This window comes from Athalia rosae, chromosome 1 (assembly GCF_917208135.1).
Source record: "Athalia rosae chromosome 1, iyAthRosa1.1, whole genome shotgun sequence".
Taxonomy (NCBI): domain Eukaryota; kingdom Metazoa; phylum Arthropoda; class Insecta; order Hymenoptera; family Athaliidae; genus Athalia; species Athalia rosae.
In genome coordinates this window covers 15,601,391-15,620,933 of record NC_064026.1, presented here as the reverse complement: position 1 = coordinate 15,620,933, position 19,543 = coordinate 15,601,391, and the positions used below count along the sequence as shown (strand labels likewise).

The following is a 19,543-nucleotide window of genomic DNA, read 5'->3' as shown; positions in this document are numbered from 1 at the left end:
GTAATGAAAACGTGACTCCTAGAGCAGCATCTTTTATTCTGCTATGAGTACAATAATACATCTTATATCGTAGACTTTCAATGATAATATATTACTGAATATGTCGGTGATGTCCATACATATACTATACATAGATATATAATCAAATATACATTACGCTGTAAAATTCGATGCACAACGCATCGCAGACCCTAACAATTATCAGCATAAACTTATCTCTGATTTATAGATAGATCTGACATCTACTGTGTCAGGAGGTTTGGAGACTAGTAAAGCATTAACGCTCTATGAGGAATTCACGACGGTTTACCAAAAAAGAAGAGCAAGTGAATATATCTGTGAGTAAATCCACTATTCTTTTTCAATAGTAAACAAATTAATCGTTAATTTATCAAATATTTCAATGCAATAGCTGCTGAAGTCATAAAGCTCAAAACATATCAAGTTCTGAATTTTTCACCTCAATGTACCCAATCCATTTTGAAGTTTAGATCTACCTACTTCCTCACTATCATTTTACAGTTTTGCTTTACTGATTCAACAATAAAACCAGAAATAATTCTGCACGCTACGGTAATAGTTTTTTTCTAAGTTTTAGGGTGAGTCGATTTAGTTTATAGAGTCGGTTTCCCAAAGTCAAAATACGTTAAAAACTAAAAAAAAAAATCAGCGTTATTTAAAAAAAAAGAAGATAGTTGGCAATAATATCAATCGATCGTTCTACAACTAATGTCATTGTCACTTGATTATTTAAAATTTTTTTTTCAAGAAGAAATGGATGAGTATAAATTTGATGAAGAGAAAGCGCGAACGACGTTCAATACACAGTTAATGTGAATTATGAAGAAATATACAATATTTTTTACAAGATAACCAGTTTAATTTGCATTAATCTTTAAAGTGTTTGATTACAATGATGTTCTTTTTTTTGTTCTTTTTATTTTATTAAAGAATATAGATCAATATGATTTTGTGCTTACGAGCTAATCTGCTATTACATTTACACCTTGATATATGTATATGTATAAAGTTAGTACGTGCGAAGGTATCCTACGTTTAATTAGGGCCAGTGTTGTTCGCTGAAGGAATAAAAATGAAATTCGTAAAATATCATAGGTATGATATGATATTGTACGGTAATTTTCAACGTGAAATAACACAACGAAAGCCCTAAGTCAACTACCATTAATTCATATCTATTATAATTTGAGTCATATAATTTTTTATTTTTTTCAATATATTACTGAAGTGTATTTACAAATCACTAGTGTATATCGCTTAACTACTACACATTCCTATCGTTATATAAATATTCAATTATTGTTTGCGGAATTCAAAATACCGCTAAATCAGAGGTTCCCTAACTTTTACATGGGATAACAGAAATAAACAAAAAACAAAAATTGTACAATATAATTTCGATAATCGATAATTCAGAACTTATTTTTAGTTTTCTCATCCTGCTGCAATAGCTTTAAAAAATCTACGTGAAGAAATCCTATCCCGTTCAATTTGAAATGACAAAAATTATGTAATTTCAGTTGAAAGACTATAGGATCGATCGGCGTAAAATTGTGCTGTGCAATCAACCTGATGCTGTATATTTTCGAAAATTCTCAAACCTACGTTGGGGATCTTTCAATTCCTACCGACAGGGATTTCAACGAATTTGCACTTTCGCTATGTACTGTTCCTGCCACGGCAATCGGACAGTCTCTCAAATCTATAAGAAAGACTTTAATAAAAATAGAAATAACGTAACAGCTTTAATTCGTTAAGAAAAAAAAGAAAAAATTATAAATACACCATGAAACAACTTAAAAATTTAAGCTTCGTTATTTATATAACAGTGAAAAAATGTACAAATGTATAATAATTTCTACTAACTAATACTTTTATACGCTATACGGTAAAACATAAAAATGAAACAATTAGGCTTAGTTTGTTCGTGATATTGTGATTCTTAACTAAACTTCATGCAGATAAGAGGTTTGTATGGAAAATTATTTATGTTATCGTTAAACTTGTTTCCTATCTTATATCCTCCATCTATACTATTACCATCAAATAATCTAATGATAGATTGTTTCTGCTCTTATTATTTTTACTTTTCTTTTTTTTTTTGTTATACAATCAATAATCATTTCTACATCACTACATAAATATAATGTTGAGGTATAATATATTTATTTTTAACAATGCTGCAATTATTTTTTTTTTTATTTTTATTCTTGTTTTCGACTACATACCGTCTTGTATGTATTTCAATATCTTGATTAAATTAGCTATAAAATTGTCTCATATTCAATACTCAGTTTAGGCACTGCGTGGACGGCAGAAATATAGATCTTCCTATAAATCGTTTTTGACGTGTTTTTTTTTTGTTTCTTTTTTTTCCATATTATTTAGAATCGATAATCTTTGTGATAATTTGTATCTAATGTATTGAAATATAAGCTCGGTGTTGTTCTCTGTTTGAATGATTTAGATGCTCCCATGCTCTAGTTATTCAATAATGTTTGCTAGCTACCATTCTATTTTATGAAATACTAATTTTCTTTTCTTGTATAGTACATTTCAATTCAATGTACGTACCGTAGTCCGCATCGAGTAGTTTCTCGTTACCCTTCTTGTTTTGGAGATTCAACTCGGTCAAGAATAGAGTGAGAAATTTATTTTCATCTCTTTTTAGTTTAATATCAGATGACTAATAGAGGAACGCACTGCGAAGATATAGAAAATCGCATCTTTCGCATATCGCCAACTCTGCGATTAGTCATTTATCTTATGCAAAATACGTAGTTTGTTCGATTCTGTCTCAGAAATCGTAATGTATGAATAATCAACTTCATTCTTCACAGTCACGATAAAAGTTTAATGTGAATTCCACGTAGTCGACGCCATGCTGGTCCTTGCACACATCCTGTAACGCACAGACTTACGATGAGTTATGAAAATCAAACATAGATTCACGAGCCAGATCAATTTTTTCCACTGATTTATTATATTCATTCTTCTCAGCCCATCCCTGGGATTATTGATAAAAGTAAATCGTACCTCTCCCAGCCTCGCCGACGGGACTCGAAATCTCAAAGTCTTTCTGAGATAATGGGCAACATCTAAAGGAAATATTTGTTCACCAGCTTGGCTCGAGTTGGGAGGATATTGCACTGGCTGTTGCATAGTGTAGCTCCAGCTACATACGACAGCCTCATCAGCGGCAGCGTTCGGGGGTGGGGGACATTGGTGCACGACTTGCCACCAAGACATTCCGCTGTATGAAAAATTGAATTCGTAGTAAGTCGGTCGGTCGAATATGCGATCATACTCGTTACATCTAATGGAAGATGTGCCATTTCGCTTACACAAAATGTAGGCTGAGATGTGTGTCTGGCATGTGTTTGGACAGGGGTAAATTGCAGCTAAGATTGTTGGGGGCATTTGGAGAAGACACGGAACAGTATCTCTGGTCTAACGAAGCGTTGAATCCTCTTGCGACAAGATACAGTTGCAGTCTTGGCTCTGGCGGCAATATTCCTGCAGCGTTACTGGCAACCTCGCCCCAGTCTCCACCGCCTCCTGCTTCGCGCCTTGCCCGCTTATGAAGGTATTTGTAACTGTTCTATAATAAAATGTTGGAAAGTAGACGCTAGGCATGCACTTAGGGGATTCTAAGGAGAAGATATCGAACCTCTTTGACTAGCGTTTGTGTATTTGGGTCCGACGGACTGATTCCATTCTGAAAACCTTTGCTGAGCTTCCGTTTTTCTTCGTGTACGCTCAATGGTTGCTCCAAATGGTCTGCTGATGAAAAAAATTCACACGGTCATCAGCATCTCGGTAACTACTGCAACTTAATCCGAATAACTATGCATCGTATAAAACTTACACAGAGGTTTTCTTTCCGGAGGGTGATCAGGTCGGGGCTCTTCAAGCTGATGTATTTCCGAAGGGCAGCAGAATACCTGCAACCCGAAAAAATGTTCAATACGATTATGTGAGTAAGGTGATGTGACATTCATTGTTCGAAAATATAGACTTTACCTGGCAGGGGCTCTCAAGTTCGGTAAAATGGGCCGGACATTCCGCAGGTCGTCCCAAAGGTACTAGTCTTCTAGTAGCTGGTGGAGCGTCGACTTCGGATACTTGATAATTTTCATCCACATTGCTCGGAACAGCTCCTTGACCGTTTCTATCCAACCAGTTATTAAGATATTCACTGTAATAGACAATTGTACACAAATGGAAATCAAGAGAGGGAGCAGATTATAGAATTTCAAGATATAAGATGAAGAATTGGATTTGAAAAAGACTGATAAATCAACACGCGTGATTTCGTAACAGTGGCACGATTTCCATATCAATTGGGATCGATACGGCCGATGTGAAATACCTTGGTTTTTCAGGCCTTTGCTGTGATCCGGTATGCCCTGGAAACCATGTAGTCTCTTTATTGTACAATTGTTGTTTTGTGTTTGGAGTTTGCGTAGAAATTGGGCTACTTTTCATAGACGAATATCCGCCTATGCCCTTGGTGTAACTTCCAAGAGCGGTATAAAGGGGAGGTAGCGTGCTATGCAGAAGCGGATTGAATCGTGGATCATAACCAGGTGTTGTGGGTGAGTTGGGTGAATGAGCAGGTCCTATGGCCGCCATCATGCCACCACCAGCTACGGTAGACCACTCAAGAGTACTACGTTTTTGATATTCCAAAAAGTACAAAGTAGCCATTGCTACAAGGCTGTAGTATTTGAACAAAAAAACAACGATGTATTTTTACTGTATTCAGAATTTTTCAGAGGCTACACAATTCCATTGTCAGGACATCAAAAAATTTATAATAATTACCAGAACGCCATGATAAGGATGAGTATGACAATAACGATTTGAATAAATTTGTTGCTGCAGAGCAGTTCCTCGTCTCTTTCAGGTTTGTTACTTTTTCTCGGAATGGTCGATTTAGCTCCGATCGAAGATCCATATTTACTGCTCGAAATGCTGGAGACCGTGCTGATGGAACTTTTCAGGCTGTCCCCTCGTTTCAGCTTTGCTAATCGTTTGTTAATTCTTTCTAGCTGGTCTATTCTGGTTTCCAAACTATCGGTCACCTGTAAAAAGAAGTGGAACGATTACAGGTGTCGATAAACCGATGGGATTGAAAAGAAAGCTAGCGAAATAATACATACCTTGCAGAGTTCTTTAACAGCACCAACATTCTCCATAAATATTCTTTCTTTATTAACCACCAAAAAGTTGTCAATCCTTTGACCGTTGGGTAGGATAATATCTCCTGCCGGTAGAACTGCCTCTGGCAAAATTCGTTGAACTTCTTGGGCAATGACACCTGTATCTTCTTGAGGTTTTATTCCGAGACCGGAGTGCAACGCGAACTCGGGAGCATACCGATACCGAACTACTCGTAGTTGTTGGACATTTCTCAGTTGCTCTCGCGTGTCTACCTCTTGGACATTTTGCTTAGCTCTCGCATCACTAGGTTGCACGATGTGCCCTGTAACCTGCAGACATCCCATGTTTAGTTTCTTAGAACTTTTGAGATACTGTAATAATTTGTACTTTCTGGATTAAAAGAAATGGCATTCGAATACCTTCATGTTTCCATGGACCACAAGAGCCTCGTCGGGTCTATCCGTATTAATTCCAACTCTTCCAGCATGATAAACGCTATCGGGAGCAGAGCCACGCTGCCACCCCCCTTCAGCTCCAACGCCGCTTCCTTCAGACTCAAATTGTCCAGGATTGCTCGCCTGCGTAAAAGCCTAGTAACTTTACAGCTGTTCTACTCACAACATTTCAAACTCGTTCTGATTCAATTTACAGATTCTTTATGATAACTTTTTTTTTTTTGCAATCCAATGTGATTAGCTATTAGTAACTTCGCCTAACTTATCGATTCAAGACGTTGTATCTGGGCCAGAATTTCGCTTACCCTGACGATAATCCGTTCAGAGGCGTGTGCGACAACTTGATAGCTCGCTTGATCTGCGGTGTGGGCATGCAGGCCAACGACCAGATGAAAATACCTCTGGTCCGGATTTGGTTTTCCTTTCTTACGCATGTTATTGCTCGTTGTTTCACTAAAGTGAAGTCGTCCTACCGTCACCTTAGTGACTCGTTCACCTCCCAACTCAACCCTAGAACCGGCTCTGTTTTAGCGTAATGTGGGAACAAAGGGAACAAATGTAAATGCTATAAAATTTTGCAACGGAAGGGCCTAAATGTCAATTGTTAAATTGCGTAATAGTAAATAAGAGCACAGTGTCAGCATTTCGCACGATAAATTTTCGAACATCTTTCAAGTTATCGCAAGATATCTTCTTCTTCCATGCTCTTATTTGTCGTGGTTGCTGTCGATTTATAAACACAAGCCACGTTTCGTGAAAATCAAAACAAAAATTAAATAAATGAATAAGAAATAAAAAGAATTTGAATTCTCGTCAGGTAACGGATACCAGGTGCGATAAGTGTATCAGATTTGCATTAATTTATCCATCATTTTATCAAATTTCATACTGAGCAAGCTTTGATTGAATACAAATCACTTAATCATAGGAGTAATTTGTATGTTAAAAAAGGTCTCAACTATGCTGCACCGGTATCGACGTTTTTTTAAGTAGGTATTTAAATTATACTTACACCACTGGATGAAAGGGTTTTTTGCTCCTATCACTCTGGCTTTGCTCCACCCTTATTGTTTGTGTTGGAGATTCAACTTTAACGCCATAAAAATGCAGTTGAAAACTGCTGATCTTTTTCAGCCCTTCTCCAGTTCTGACAAACACTGCCTCTCCTTGCAATTGAGCATGGCAAGTGATCTTCGAGGTGAGAACAAAAAAAGGTATCAGGTATTTAACTGCGAATAAGTTTTGCTTTCCCGATTGAGATTCGGTACCAACCTGGAAGTGGTTCTTTTTCTGACACACGAAAGCATCGTCCGAATTGCTGAAATTGAACCCCTTGTCGGCGTCGACTCTGTAGTGCGGTACCGGAAGTTCTTTCAAATTGTGATCGCAGAGAGAATGCCAAGAGGTTTGTTGGAACGGATGAAAACGGATGCACTGGTAACTGGCGTCGACATAAGCATTATCTCCAGACACATCGTCGCCATCCAATACCGCTCCATTGCTACTGCAACTGTGTTCCACTGTTCCAAGTTCCGGTTCCTGTTGCGAAAAGACCAGGTAATTACAAACCCGGCACTCCGGAGGAGCCGAGAATCGAGTTCAGTTATTCGACAACCGTTACCTGCTTAACGTGAATGAGCCCATCCTGACTGAGTTTCCTTTTTTTAGGTGCGGATTGCAGAGATGAATAGAGAGTCGTGATGCCACCGGGGCTGTGTTCGTGGGGCAAGGGTACCAGTGCAGTCGCCAATTGCGGTTGGGTAGGAAGTGTGGGAGTCCCAGGCGTCAACAGCGGCGTGAGAACTGGATGGCTCAGCAAAAGTTGATCGTTAGACGGAGCCAATGCTCTCGGAGATGGTGGTAGCGGTCCGGGCGCGTAACCGCTGGCGTTCCCCGGATGGTGCAACAAAATTTCTTGCAGAGCTGCCGACTTTTGATCTAGGACTGAAAATTATTATTCTATTATAAACGGCGCTGGGACGCGGAATTTCGTCGCGTAGACGAAAATTTTCGAGGCCCGCAATACTCACGTGGCGAATGCACGTGCGACTCGTGATGTCCGGGAGGTGAATATGGCGGTTCGCTTCCACTGTCCGGAGGACTTTCCGGTAGCGCGTGTCTGAAAATAAACGAATTAGCTGCTTTCAGAATGACTCGATCATCAACGACGAAATCGGGAGCAAATAATAACAGACGTACGGGTGGACGTAGGTTTGCGGATCCTTGTAGGAATTAGAAGAAGGTACGTTGTTTGCGACGGCCGTTGTTGCCGGAACAGGAATTTGGGTGATGGGCGACGGCAACCTGGACGGTTGCTGTTGCGTGGCCGTCCCCTCTTGTACTCTGGAGGTCGCATTTGGTGCGCCGCCGCCGCCCTCATTATGGGCGAGTGTGTCGGCAAAGTATCTGAACGAAGAAAAAATAGCAGAAATTCAGGTGCCTGGAAAATAAGATCTATCAAGGAGGTCCAAGGCGAGGGGCCACTCGTCTCTCGGTTCCCTGCAATCCAGAGTCCGGTCTTTGTGCCGAGACTTGCCGTGATTTCATCAATTCCATCCAGACTAAATTAGCGTCATTATACTGTTAGCCGAGCGACTCTGAGCCGCGTCCTCGCATACCCTCGTCCACAAACGACGCTGGTTAGATTCGTTCTGATCTCATTTGCGGCACCGATCCCAGTTCAATCTGGACGGAAAGAAATTTTCGCAAAATAACTCCCGCGACGCATTCGCGTGTAATAAATCTTCGTATTCATCTGTCCGCACAGCTATCGATACCACCGGGGACACTCTTCTGACGCTTTCAACTTTCTAATCCGAGACGCGTGTCCCCCTGTGAACGGCGAAGACGCACCTGAGGATGGGTACGTTATACGCAAACCGTGCGAACGGGCGATTCGAATTACCGCAATTAATGATTACAGTCGAATAATTTCTGTCCTCACGGCGATCGAAATTTCCGTGGATCGTTCTCGATTTTTCGAGTCGACCGTGGTATAGCTTCGACGAATAACCGGACGTGATAAACGCGTCGTTATTTTCGTAGATGACGATTAAAAACGGTAAAACGTCACGGTCGTGTCGACGAAACATAATTGATAATTATAATTTTTCCGATCGATCAACGTTCAATAACATCCACCTCCAGGAAATTCGTTCATCGAAGCGCGACGCGCGTACACGTCAAACTCCCGATCACCGCGTCGTCCAAATTTGTTTAATTATCGTAATTGACCCGCAGGGCAGGAACTCGGGGCAGCAGGAGGGGTGCGAGTCATCGGGCGACGAGTTTCTGCCCGGGCTCTACCTGCCTCGATAGCTATTCAGGGGACAACGCAGGACGATGTACGGTCGATAGAAGAATTCGGAGTCGATGAGGCAACCGATTATAGAAACGGAGAAATAGCAAGGAAAATATAGATAACACAGTCATGCAACATTTCTAGGCGATCTTTGCCCGCGGATGATCTTCGATTTCGAATCGCGCCGGTTGTTGAATAACGTTCATTTTACAACATCGACGATTTATGAATGAGACCAAATTAACGCGACAAACAGTCGCGCCTGCTGTACGTACTGACGTCGTAAGTATGAAATATACAAGTAACGACGTCCAGCTCGAACGTGGACACGGGTGTGCGCGCGCGTGTGCGTGCGTCTAACTTTAAATAACTCTCATTGCCTTTTGGCAATATAATATAATTGTACAGTTGACTCTGCAGCGAGGATTTATTAAATCTATTTCGTACGATACACGTATTATTGTGTTACCGACAATAGTTTGACCCAGAATGCTTTTTAAACGTCCGCACACGCGCAGGATCAATCGTGCAATGACAATTTATGCCCGCTACCGACAACTACGTACACACATAATGACACACGACGACCACCACTGTTGTTATATATTTTATAACTCACGTGAGCTGAATAAACTATGCGGATGTAATGCAAACACATAACACGTATAGCGAATCTGTCTCTGCGTACCCCTTGAAATTTATAGAATCTCAGACGACAAACTCATGGCAATTACAACGTAACCGTATCATCTATCAAAGACAAGTATATCACATTGTTACGCAGAGATAGCAATTACCGTGTACTTACATACATATGTGTATACATGTATAATTCGTACAATATAGGTACCGATAATTTATTTTATTTTATTTATTTAGTTATTTTTTTGTTAATTATTGTAAAAATGTTACACTATTCGCTTACGTCGCGGGTTGTTCGCTGTCGCTGTTTATGAAATCCTCCAATTGTGAAAAATCTAGAGCTTCGTTGTCTATCCCTCCGACGAAATCGCCCCTTCCTGTAATCATAAAAGAAAATATTGAAAATTGAAAAAAAAACACTCGTATATATCGATAAAATGTTTTCAACAATTACAATGAAAAAGGAAAAAACGCCATGGAGGAATCGGCTGAAATTGATGGTCATCGAAAAAGAGCTGTAAAAAATGACTTTCAGAATTCAAGGACAGGTACGGATGCGGCAGAGCCGGGAATTTTTGATATTGAAAAATATACGATGCTCTTTCTTAAATTCAATTCCATTTCGAAATCCACGAGTGTCGTTACACAGACAGATTTATATCCTATATACTCGGTATAATATAACAAAATCAATGAGACGAAGTGTCTTCGTGTACTTGTTTAGTCATCGATTTGTTTCATTTTTTTTTTTTTTAATTTTATTTTTTTCAATTTCATTATCGCAATCGATTGAGATACTCTTAACCTATAGGAATGATCGGTCGCGGCGGTATGTGTATACGGTGATGCTGCACACGCTATATTTCCTTGAAACTAATTGACGTTAATTAATTCCGTTATAATATACGCCGGCGTGATTCGCGTCGCCGTCGCACAGTACCCGGCTGCAATATAAAATGATAAAACGCCGCGTCTATTCGAGATTATGAAAACGTGCGTCGAACGACGCGATTTCGAAGCGAAGACGATGAAGACGTGTAGGTTTATGACTCGCGTTGCGTTTATATAATTTCGAAAACTTTGACAATTCATACCGCAACAGATATACCGCCTTATTATCAAATGCCCTACTCAAGCGTGTACGTACCGTACCGTATAGTACGTGACGGATATACGTACGAAAATAATCTGCGATTGTTTTCAAAAGCAGAAAAATTTCTTTCCTTCGGAGCAAAAAAACTCCGAAAAAAACTCCGGCTACTTTTCTTTTTCTCGTCCTCATACACGAGCCGATGGGCCAGGTATAACTGTACACTGGAACGTACGTAACGTTCCAGTACATATCTACTCTTGAAACCTCTTAACCGTTTAAAGCGGACTGACTCAAGTGTCATAACTTATCATTTCCGTCCTATGCTCCGTCGCGATGCTGCGGTCCATCTAGAACCGACTATGTGTATTGTACGAGGATACATAGGTGGGTAGGTATGTATGCGTACGCGTGTACCTATCGTGTGTGAATACGTATGTATATGTATACGTGTAACAAAGATTGGGTATTATTAGGGAGAATAACGTGCGGTTTCGGTTGAGAAAGAAAATCTTTTACACGTCTCTCGAGATATCGCAATCGTTCGCAGGCACATGGATTTGCTTTGCAACGTAAAATTTGCGATAAAAGAAATCACGGTGTTATTTTTTTTTTTTTTTCTTTAGTTTTTGTTTTTGTTTTTCAATTTTTCATTCTTGTAATCACGGTACACGATAGTCGCGAAACCGCCTCGTTTGCGCGTTATAATTACACTGCACGTGCAGCTGCGAATTGATTTTAGAAAAAAAAAAAAAAAAAAATGAAAAATATAATAATTTCGTCAAATCGATTAACATTACCGTATCTATACAGCTGTAGCAGTAATCAAATTACTATTACAATCGTAATTAGATAGACGCGGAGTAGCGTGGAGGTGCTGTACGAATACCTATATATATGTATGTACATACAATAATTGAACGTCCAAGGAAAGTGTTGCAGCAGCAGTAATATATCGACGAGCAGGAAAACCCATGCGAAAACTAAGAATAGCGGCTTACCTAACTACCATATACCAGATATACCGCAGGCTTCGTACTGGTTTTGCTGGATTTTCGCCCGTGTCCGCAGGATCAAGAAAAATAATCCCGAGTATTGTAATCGTATGAGTATCGCGTACACATGTAGGTAGTACGTATGCGCATAGGCGTTTCATACCTATACATGTATACGTATGCGTTCGAAGTCGCGTAGCGAAATTCTTGGAAATTAAGAAAACGGGTCTCCGCCGACGCGGCCACAACCGCAACGGTCATTTTTATACACGCTGCGTACCTCGATGCATTTTTCGTGTGCATGCGAACGAATCAACGGATCAATGGAAAAGTATAAGAGAAATAATTAAGGGCGGCGAGGAGGTCGGATCCACCCGGTCCCCGATGTGTCGATCGTGATTGGACGAAATAAATAATGCGGATAGCGAGGACAACGGCATAAACATGGCGGCGCGGGGGTAAGATATTGGTATATCCCTGTGAATACCGTCGTGTACGTCGACGTTCGATGTGATCGAAATTGGGGCTGGCCGTTGGATAGTTCGAAGCATTCGACGTCAGGCAGCAACTATACTATTGGGGGATTCGTCGCGGGCCGCAGCGATTTCAACGTCGCCGCGCGTGACAAATCTGAAGGGCAAATCGTCGAGGGTGTTGCCAAGCCTCGGGGGTGGAATTATCGACCAAACAACGACCGGTAGCTCATGCTTTTTTCACGAACAGGGAAGAGGGGAGGCTGCGCCGCCATTCCTACAATCCGAATTCTACCGGACGTATCGTGTATGTAAATTTGTATACCTATAGATACTGTATACGTCCGTACAACAACCCTCGTTCGAACCGATAAGAAAATATGCTGGATGTGTAGGAAAGCTGGATGTCGAAACGAGAGTAAATAAAAAAAAATGCGGGTAAGGAAATTTAGGGGATTTTTAGATGGATTTATGCGTGACGTGTTCCCAGTTTATTTGCGATCGGAACGCAACGCAGGTATTTCAGTTTTTTTTTCTTTCCTTTCTTTTGCTTTTTCTTCTATTTCCTTATAGAATAACGATACCGCTGCAGATCCGTCATACGTATATTCACTCCGAATTTATATATATATATTTTTTTTTTTTTAAAAAAGAAGAAAATAAGATTCCACGCTGGAGAATCGCACCTCGCGTATAGTATGAGTATATTGGAAATTGCGCGTTATATTCCTGACATTTTCGTCGACAAACATCCAATTTATATTTAGGTAAAAATGTCATCCGTAAAAAACGCGGTTAGTGTATAAAGTGAGATAAGTTGGAGAAGAAATAAAAGGAGAGCTTTCACTCTCACGTCAGCCGGATCTTACGCCCTAGTTGCTACATATACATATACGTATATTATTCGTACATTTACAAACATACAAATATCTAGGCATATGGTAGAGGAAAATATGAATTTGTTTCATTTCGATCTGTCATAATTTACGATTCATATCGATGAACACATTTATCACAAAAAAAACATCCATTGCTTTCGATATTCTGAAAATTGGATTTTCATGCGCGTCGAATCTATAGATTCTTCGCACGCTACGAATCCACGCTCGATTTATTCCGCGTCACAATGTCGATGTACGCGCCGGGTGTCGAACGAAAGATAAAAAAATAAAAATAAAAAAAAAAAAACCAATCAAATCTTTTTTCGTGTCAAAGATCGCTAGCTCCCGAATTAGCTGTACACTGCATACGGATAGCTCGGAGGAGAAATAAAGAACTGCTGAAAGAAGCGAGGGAAGAAATAAAACACGAGAAGAATTATAGAGAAGAATTGAATAAAGAAAAAAGTGAACTCTCGCTACTTTCTCTAAACACGTATATACATAGTATATAAATCCTGTACGGTACACGAGGCTCTGCCTACAACAAAAGTTTGCACTTGCCGGTACGATATAATGGCAACCAACGGCGATTCCGATTGTGCGAGATACGCTGTGCGGCCAGTGCATCGGTGGATGACGGAAATATTACTTGCGGCCGATAACTATATACCTATACACCGGAATCCTGTTCGCTTTCAATATATTCCCTGCAGGAACGAGTCCTGCGTCTGTACAATAATCACCTGCCTTCATTATATTATTATTGGCACCTATTGTTGTTAGAGTTGCGTCGACGTCAGCGAATTATTGCACCTAGCGTTCGCCGCAAGGCGCGGGCCTCTTGCGACTACGAACGTTGGAGATTTCAATGCCCGCAAGACGACGACGACGTCGTATAGCGAACTACGAATAATGATAACAGTAATAACGACGACGCAATAAGAACTATCCGTGGAACGTTCGGATAAAGTCGACATTTTCGACAACGACGACATATTTATATGGAAATAATATCGACGAGTAAATTTGCGGTATATTTCACCAAAAAAAAAAACAAAATAAATAAAATAAAATAAAATAAAAATTACTCAATTCGAGTGCACGTAATAGTAGGTGAAGGTAAGTTGCGATACGAAAAAGACGCGGAGTTGTCGTCCTCGTCTACCTATACCTACCTATAATTCGTATATACAGTAAAGTCGGCGCGCCTTTTTTTGACGGATTACAAAAAATATTTGAAAAAAATAATAATAAATAATAAATAAATAAATCTACGAAAATATGCGTCCGAAAATATCTCGAACTTGGATTCAATTTTAACGAGGGAACCTGATACGAAAGACCTGCATCTCCGCGCGTCAGGTATAATAAAAACTACGTATACATATATAGATATAAATATATAGTATGCAGCGTGTACGTTGCGTTGAGAAAAAGTTCCGGAAGCCAGACACAGCTGTCCTCGGGGTATCATAGTCTGAAAACCGGAAGTTCGGCATTTAAACGTAGGAGGAAGTTAATCGACTGTTTCGACCATAACCTTACGTGGTGGACAGCTGCCCTAGCTCCGCGGGGTGCAACTCCTGAAAAGCGATTAGGGGCGTTCAGGTAAAACAAAACTGTTAAAATTCAACGATTATCATAATTTACTGTAGGTACACAACATACCCACGACGACGCGACGGACGGGTCAACCCCCGCACGCAACGGGGGGCATCGACGACACGAATGCAAATTTTCCAGTTTTTCTAGTTAATTTCTTTCCAATTTCACCTGTATCTCTGCTGAAATATCGAACGTTTCGCATCGAGAGAATCGGAAAAAAAAAATTCAAAACCCGTCTTACACAGAACAAATACAGAATAATCTTTCAAATTATCACACGTATTGTATTTACACGTGTACATAATACGTACACTTGATACGGGTCAGCATAATCAAAACCAGACTATAATATCGATTGAAAAGGCCGATTTGATGTACAGTTTTTTTTCATACATCATATTTTTCTGATTTACCGTATCGAGGGATAGGATTAAACTTCGAAAAATTTTACAGGTATATCACGAACGTACTTCGTATACCGAGGACAACCCGGCAACGCGGATGTGAAACGAAAAAAGTTAGATAAAAAGATTTATGAAAAAATAATAACAACAATAACAACGAACAAATCAGACCGGAGTTCGTATACCTAAATCTGCTGGAGAAGATAACTTCGCGTTGCCATACAAATGCACGACTATTCTGCGGTTTTAAAACTAGAGCAGAAAATTCGTCACAGCTGTGTTTTCGAGTGATCAACGGTTAATTCTCGTCTATTTTCTATATCAACTGTCAGGTGTGTATAAAATACACATCTATTTTCGTTTGTTATTTATTTATTTATTTATTTTTTTTTTTTTGATTCGAACTCTGATCTCGCTGCAGCCTTTCTAAAAACGAACACAATTATATGTGACGCTGTTTCACGTGGTTTATTATTTTACGCGTTATACCTCGATGCGTGTATATTTTATTTTATAATAAAATCCGCGGGATGAGGGGACGGGAATTGGGGGGAAAGGAAATTGCAAAGATATAACTGGGCAGCTGCAATAATTTCTATAATCTAATTTCATCTGACGTTATCGAATTTATCCGTAACAATAAAAAAAAATTTTCATCTCGTCCGTAAAAAATCGAGAGAAAGAGAGAAGACACTTTTTTTAGCCTATACATATATAAAGAGATGATAAAATAAAATCTCGTGACTTCGAAGGGTGGCGTGGAAAAATATGTGGCGTATAATATTTCTAAAAATAAAATTATATGTACACAGGTATACGTGTATTCGTGCTGTACGGGGGACAAAAAAAAAAACGAAAAAGAGAACGAAAAAAATTTCTCTCCTAATCACCAAATACTTCTATAAATATGTGTATAGCTTTTTGGGAGGGTGTACGTATACGTATACGTGTACACCGTACGGTGCTAAATAGTTTATATTTAATTAACACCGCGCCGCGCACACCGTTGAGAATCGGTCACCAGGAATCACCTACTTAAAAACCACCTTCGAATAATAACGCCGCACGTTATCGACTCGGATTTCGTTACTCCGAGACGAGAATCGTACAGATCGAAAGAATAAAAAAAAACAAAATCTAATCAAGATGAAATTTGGATGGTCCTCGCGCGAACAATTATCGTGCGATTTCGAACGTTTCTACCTCCGTAACGTCAATTGATGGTCGATTATTATTTATTTGTTTTTTTCATCTTTTTTTTCAGTTTATTCGATCACCCGCGAGGTCATCCAGCTTACCTGCGACTTGAGTTAAAAGTCTACGCGTCGAGGAATGCGCGATAACGTTGGTATCTTCGTGTTCCGCTGCACCGGGGTGGCCTTGGGCGTTATCTTGAGATGAATGATCGGGATGCTGTTGAAGTGCCCAAGTAAACTCCATATTGCGGATTATTCAATGCCGAACGGACATACGCTCTTCAATAACGATATTATGAAATTTTTTATCCCATAAACACGAGTAATTCATTCATTTACGTATATATATTTCTGTATATATATATATATATCCTATTTATTTATACACTCGCACTAAAGTTTTCGACGACGATTTATTATGATAAATGTATATAGATATACTTATACATACGGTCTCGCGTTCAAAAGTGCGACACACTTTAATTACGCGTAATTAAATTAATTTCACTACATTATGCCGATTATATTGTGTGTAATACGTTGTACTGTATATTACGAGGTGATCAACGTTATTCGTTCAATTTTTGTTTTTCTTTCTCTATATCTTGTTACAATCAATTATCAAAAAATTTCAACAATATACATTATATAAACGAATCCTCCGCCGACGAATAATTATCGTCTGCAGACAACGAATGAGAATTCATTTTACAAGCGAATGAATATAATTCTTCTTTTGATCCATACGGTTTTGTTAAAACTTATTCAACTCGTCGATGAAAAAAGAAAAGGTAAATGAAGAAAAAAATTAAAGAAAATAAAAAGCACACTTATAGTTACGCACTCGATGAAACTAAATATCACATATTAATTTATATTGTATATGAGCAAAATTCATGTAAGTTCAAATTTTTAATTTTCACTAATTCGGAATAAAGATTCACCGCACTTCTGAATAGGTATTGAATATGTCGAAGAAATTTCACGGCATTATTTTATCGGTTGTTTTTTATTTTCATCAGTTTTTCATCTCACGTCGTATAATCTCACATTTTGAATGAAGTGAAAAAAAAAAATGAAAAAAATAAAAGAATGTAAAGAGAAAGAAATAAAAGAATCGACAGAATTAACGATACGAATGAACGACGACTGCCAAAATATGCAGGTTCCGATGTTACAGAATTTTTTCGTGATTAATTTCAGTCGATGTAAAAAACACTTGGAAATTTATAATAATCCGCACTCCGCACGGCTAACATCACCTCATACCGCAATACACATTTTATTACATCCGCGCCTATTTTCTATAAATTATTAAATGTATGCACATTTTTTTTTTTTTTTGTTGTTTTTTATGTCAAGCAATTAAAACCGACGCGCGTATAATTTATGCACGTGTATCGTACGCAGAGAAAAAAAAAAACAAGGAGAAAATAACGGCAAAAAAAATTTGGTATTCTTTTAACGATAAATATGATATAATATTAATACAAAACTCGGGGATTCAGTTTGCGGATGGGATAGAAAAGTTCCGCTAGTTCGAAGTTGTGGTTGATATCGACTAATACCGTGCACATTGCGGGGTGGGAGTCCCAATCAGTTTTCTGGGGGTATCGCTTGTACGCTCTATAGTTTCCATTCGCGCAATTATATCTATATACGTATAATACAATTTTGTAGCAACCAACGGGATCAAGCGAGGTCCCGCGTACTGCTATGAAACGGTTCACTTCTCGGTGGGGGAGTGAGCGTAGTTTTGAGGGCGGTGCTAACCTCATGTCAAACATGGGGTTGCCAAATTACACACTGTACTGCATACATCTCTACATGTATGTGCGTATATATAACGTATATACCTATGTAATCGCGCGCTCGCACACCGACGCAACAACCCCCTACCCCCGTAATTTTGAATATTCGCCTATAGGTACAATACGCCGAGGCGCGAAAATCGAAAATCTGGAATAAATAGAAAATGAAGGAAAAATAGGATTCACGCGCAACTCGACATCGTGATCCGCATGCTCGCGCCGATTGCAGGATAAGGGTAGGTATAGCGATTTTTTTATTCTTTGGTTTTGACAATTTTTTTTTTCCTCTTGTGATTCGTTTTCTTTTTCTTTTGTTTGTTTCGTGTACGTACGTTTATCGGAATCCGATGGTCTCGTTGCATAACGAGAAATGTTTTACCTCGGTTATATATATATATATGCATATATATTTATGTGGGAGGCGGATCTAATTTATCACGAGATGTCGTGTTCAGGGGTAGTTTTTGGACTTTATGATTGTCGGACATTACTAAATGTCAAATGACAGATATTAAGCAACGTTGGTAATTGGTAATCAATGCCGATTTTAGACAGGCTATGTACCCGCTAACGAATTGCTGTATAAAATTTATCACATATATATATATGTACGTATATATGTACAATACCATCGAGTATATGTAGCCTTTACAATTGAAATATACCCCGCATATTTACTCTCTATTTTTATTTATATTACACTGTACTTGTTTTAAATTATATCCCGATAAACAGCAATTTGAAAATGCATAGTAAAGAATTATTATAACCCATTTTGTGCTGTAAGTATATATATACATGGAGTTTTACGATCGGGCATTAAGGAAAGTTAATTTTTATCTATCGTGTAAAAATAAATGGTTGTCGTTATACATACCTATGTATAGAAAAATAATTTACACAATTTCACGATGGAAAGTTACGGGTACAAAAGAAAACTGAAAAAAAAAAAAAAAACCGGAGCAATCGGTATACCGGTACAGCGATTTATCCATTTCCCGTTTCAAGTGAATCGTAAATAATATAAATTAATGAAGAAAAAATGCGATGAAAATCATCGGGCGTGGATCAAGAAGACTCGAGTTTAGACATTATACCGAAGACACCTAATGATTGTATGAAAATATACATTCGACAAACGCGTTGACCCCATTTGATATACCGATTTAACGCACGTGATGAATCGCCAAACGCGATTAGGAAAAAGAAAAACCCGTAGTATCGAACTTGTACTCGTTTCTTTCTTTCTTTTTTTTTTTCTTTTTCCCCAACACTCGCAAGAGGCGTTTCGAATTTTTGAATTATCGCATCGCGTCGCAGCAGCGTAAATGCACCTGCGGCATTCTCGCGGTGCAGCGGCTGGATGGTCGCGCGCGAACGTCGACAATCGGCAATAAAATAATTCAGAAAATTCAACGAACGTTGATTAAAAATATTTCCCATCGATTCCCGTCACCGATTATCGCATCGACATTCCACCTCATCGCGAGCCTGCGATGCCGC

The 19,543-nt window shown here is 39.0% G+C and overlaps 1 protein-coding gene across 12 annotated transcripts in view; it reads right to left on the bottom strand.

The window, feature by feature from the left end:
- Nucleotides 1–16: 16 nt before the first annotated feature.
- LOC105690542 (myelin regulatory factor-like protein) overlaps nt 17–19,543 on the bottom strand; it is a 33,596-nt gene continuing 14,069 nt past the window's right edge. Inside the window, exons 1-19 of one of the 12 annotated variants that reach the window (XM_048654392.1) lie at nt 16,332–16,501; nt 9,869–9,962; nt 7,842–8,048; nt 7,673–7,761; nt 7,264–7,586; nt 6,915–7,181; nt 6,655–6,833; nt 5,948–6,164; nt 5,607–5,777; nt 5,187–5,516; nt 4,849–5,108; nt 4,503–4,741; nt 4,394–4,430; nt 4,045–4,192; nt 3,890–3,965; nt 3,692–3,804; nt 3,366–3,622; nt 3,058–3,274; nt 17–2,923 (exon numbers count right to left, since the gene is read on the bottom strand). In XM_048654392.1, the coding sequence (XP_048510349.1) occupies nt 2,849–2,923; nt 3,058–3,274; nt 3,366–3,622; nt 3,692–3,804; nt 3,890–3,965; nt 4,045–4,192; nt 4,394–4,430; nt 4,503–4,741; nt 4,849–5,108; nt 5,187–5,516; nt 5,607–5,777; nt 5,948–6,164; nt 6,655–6,833; nt 6,915–7,181; nt 7,264–7,586; nt 7,673–7,761; nt 7,842–8,048; nt 9,869–9,962; nt 16,332–16,473 (3,441 nt within the window). In that variant the 5' untranslated portion in view covers nt 16,474–16,501 and the 3' untranslated portion in view covers nt 17–2,848. Of the gene's footprint in view, nt 2,924–3,057; nt 3,275–3,365; nt 3,623–3,691; nt 3,805–3,889; nt 3,966–4,044; nt 4,220–4,393; nt 4,742–4,848; nt 5,109–5,186; nt 5,517–5,606; nt 5,778–5,947; nt 6,165–6,654; nt 6,834–6,914; nt 7,182–7,263; nt 7,587–7,672; nt 7,762–7,841; nt 8,049–9,868; nt 9,963–16,331; nt 16,506–19,543 lie in introns of those variants that run through there. The other 11 variants (XM_048654385.1, XM_048654382.1, XM_012408378.3 and 8 more) reach the window with 11 other exon arrangements.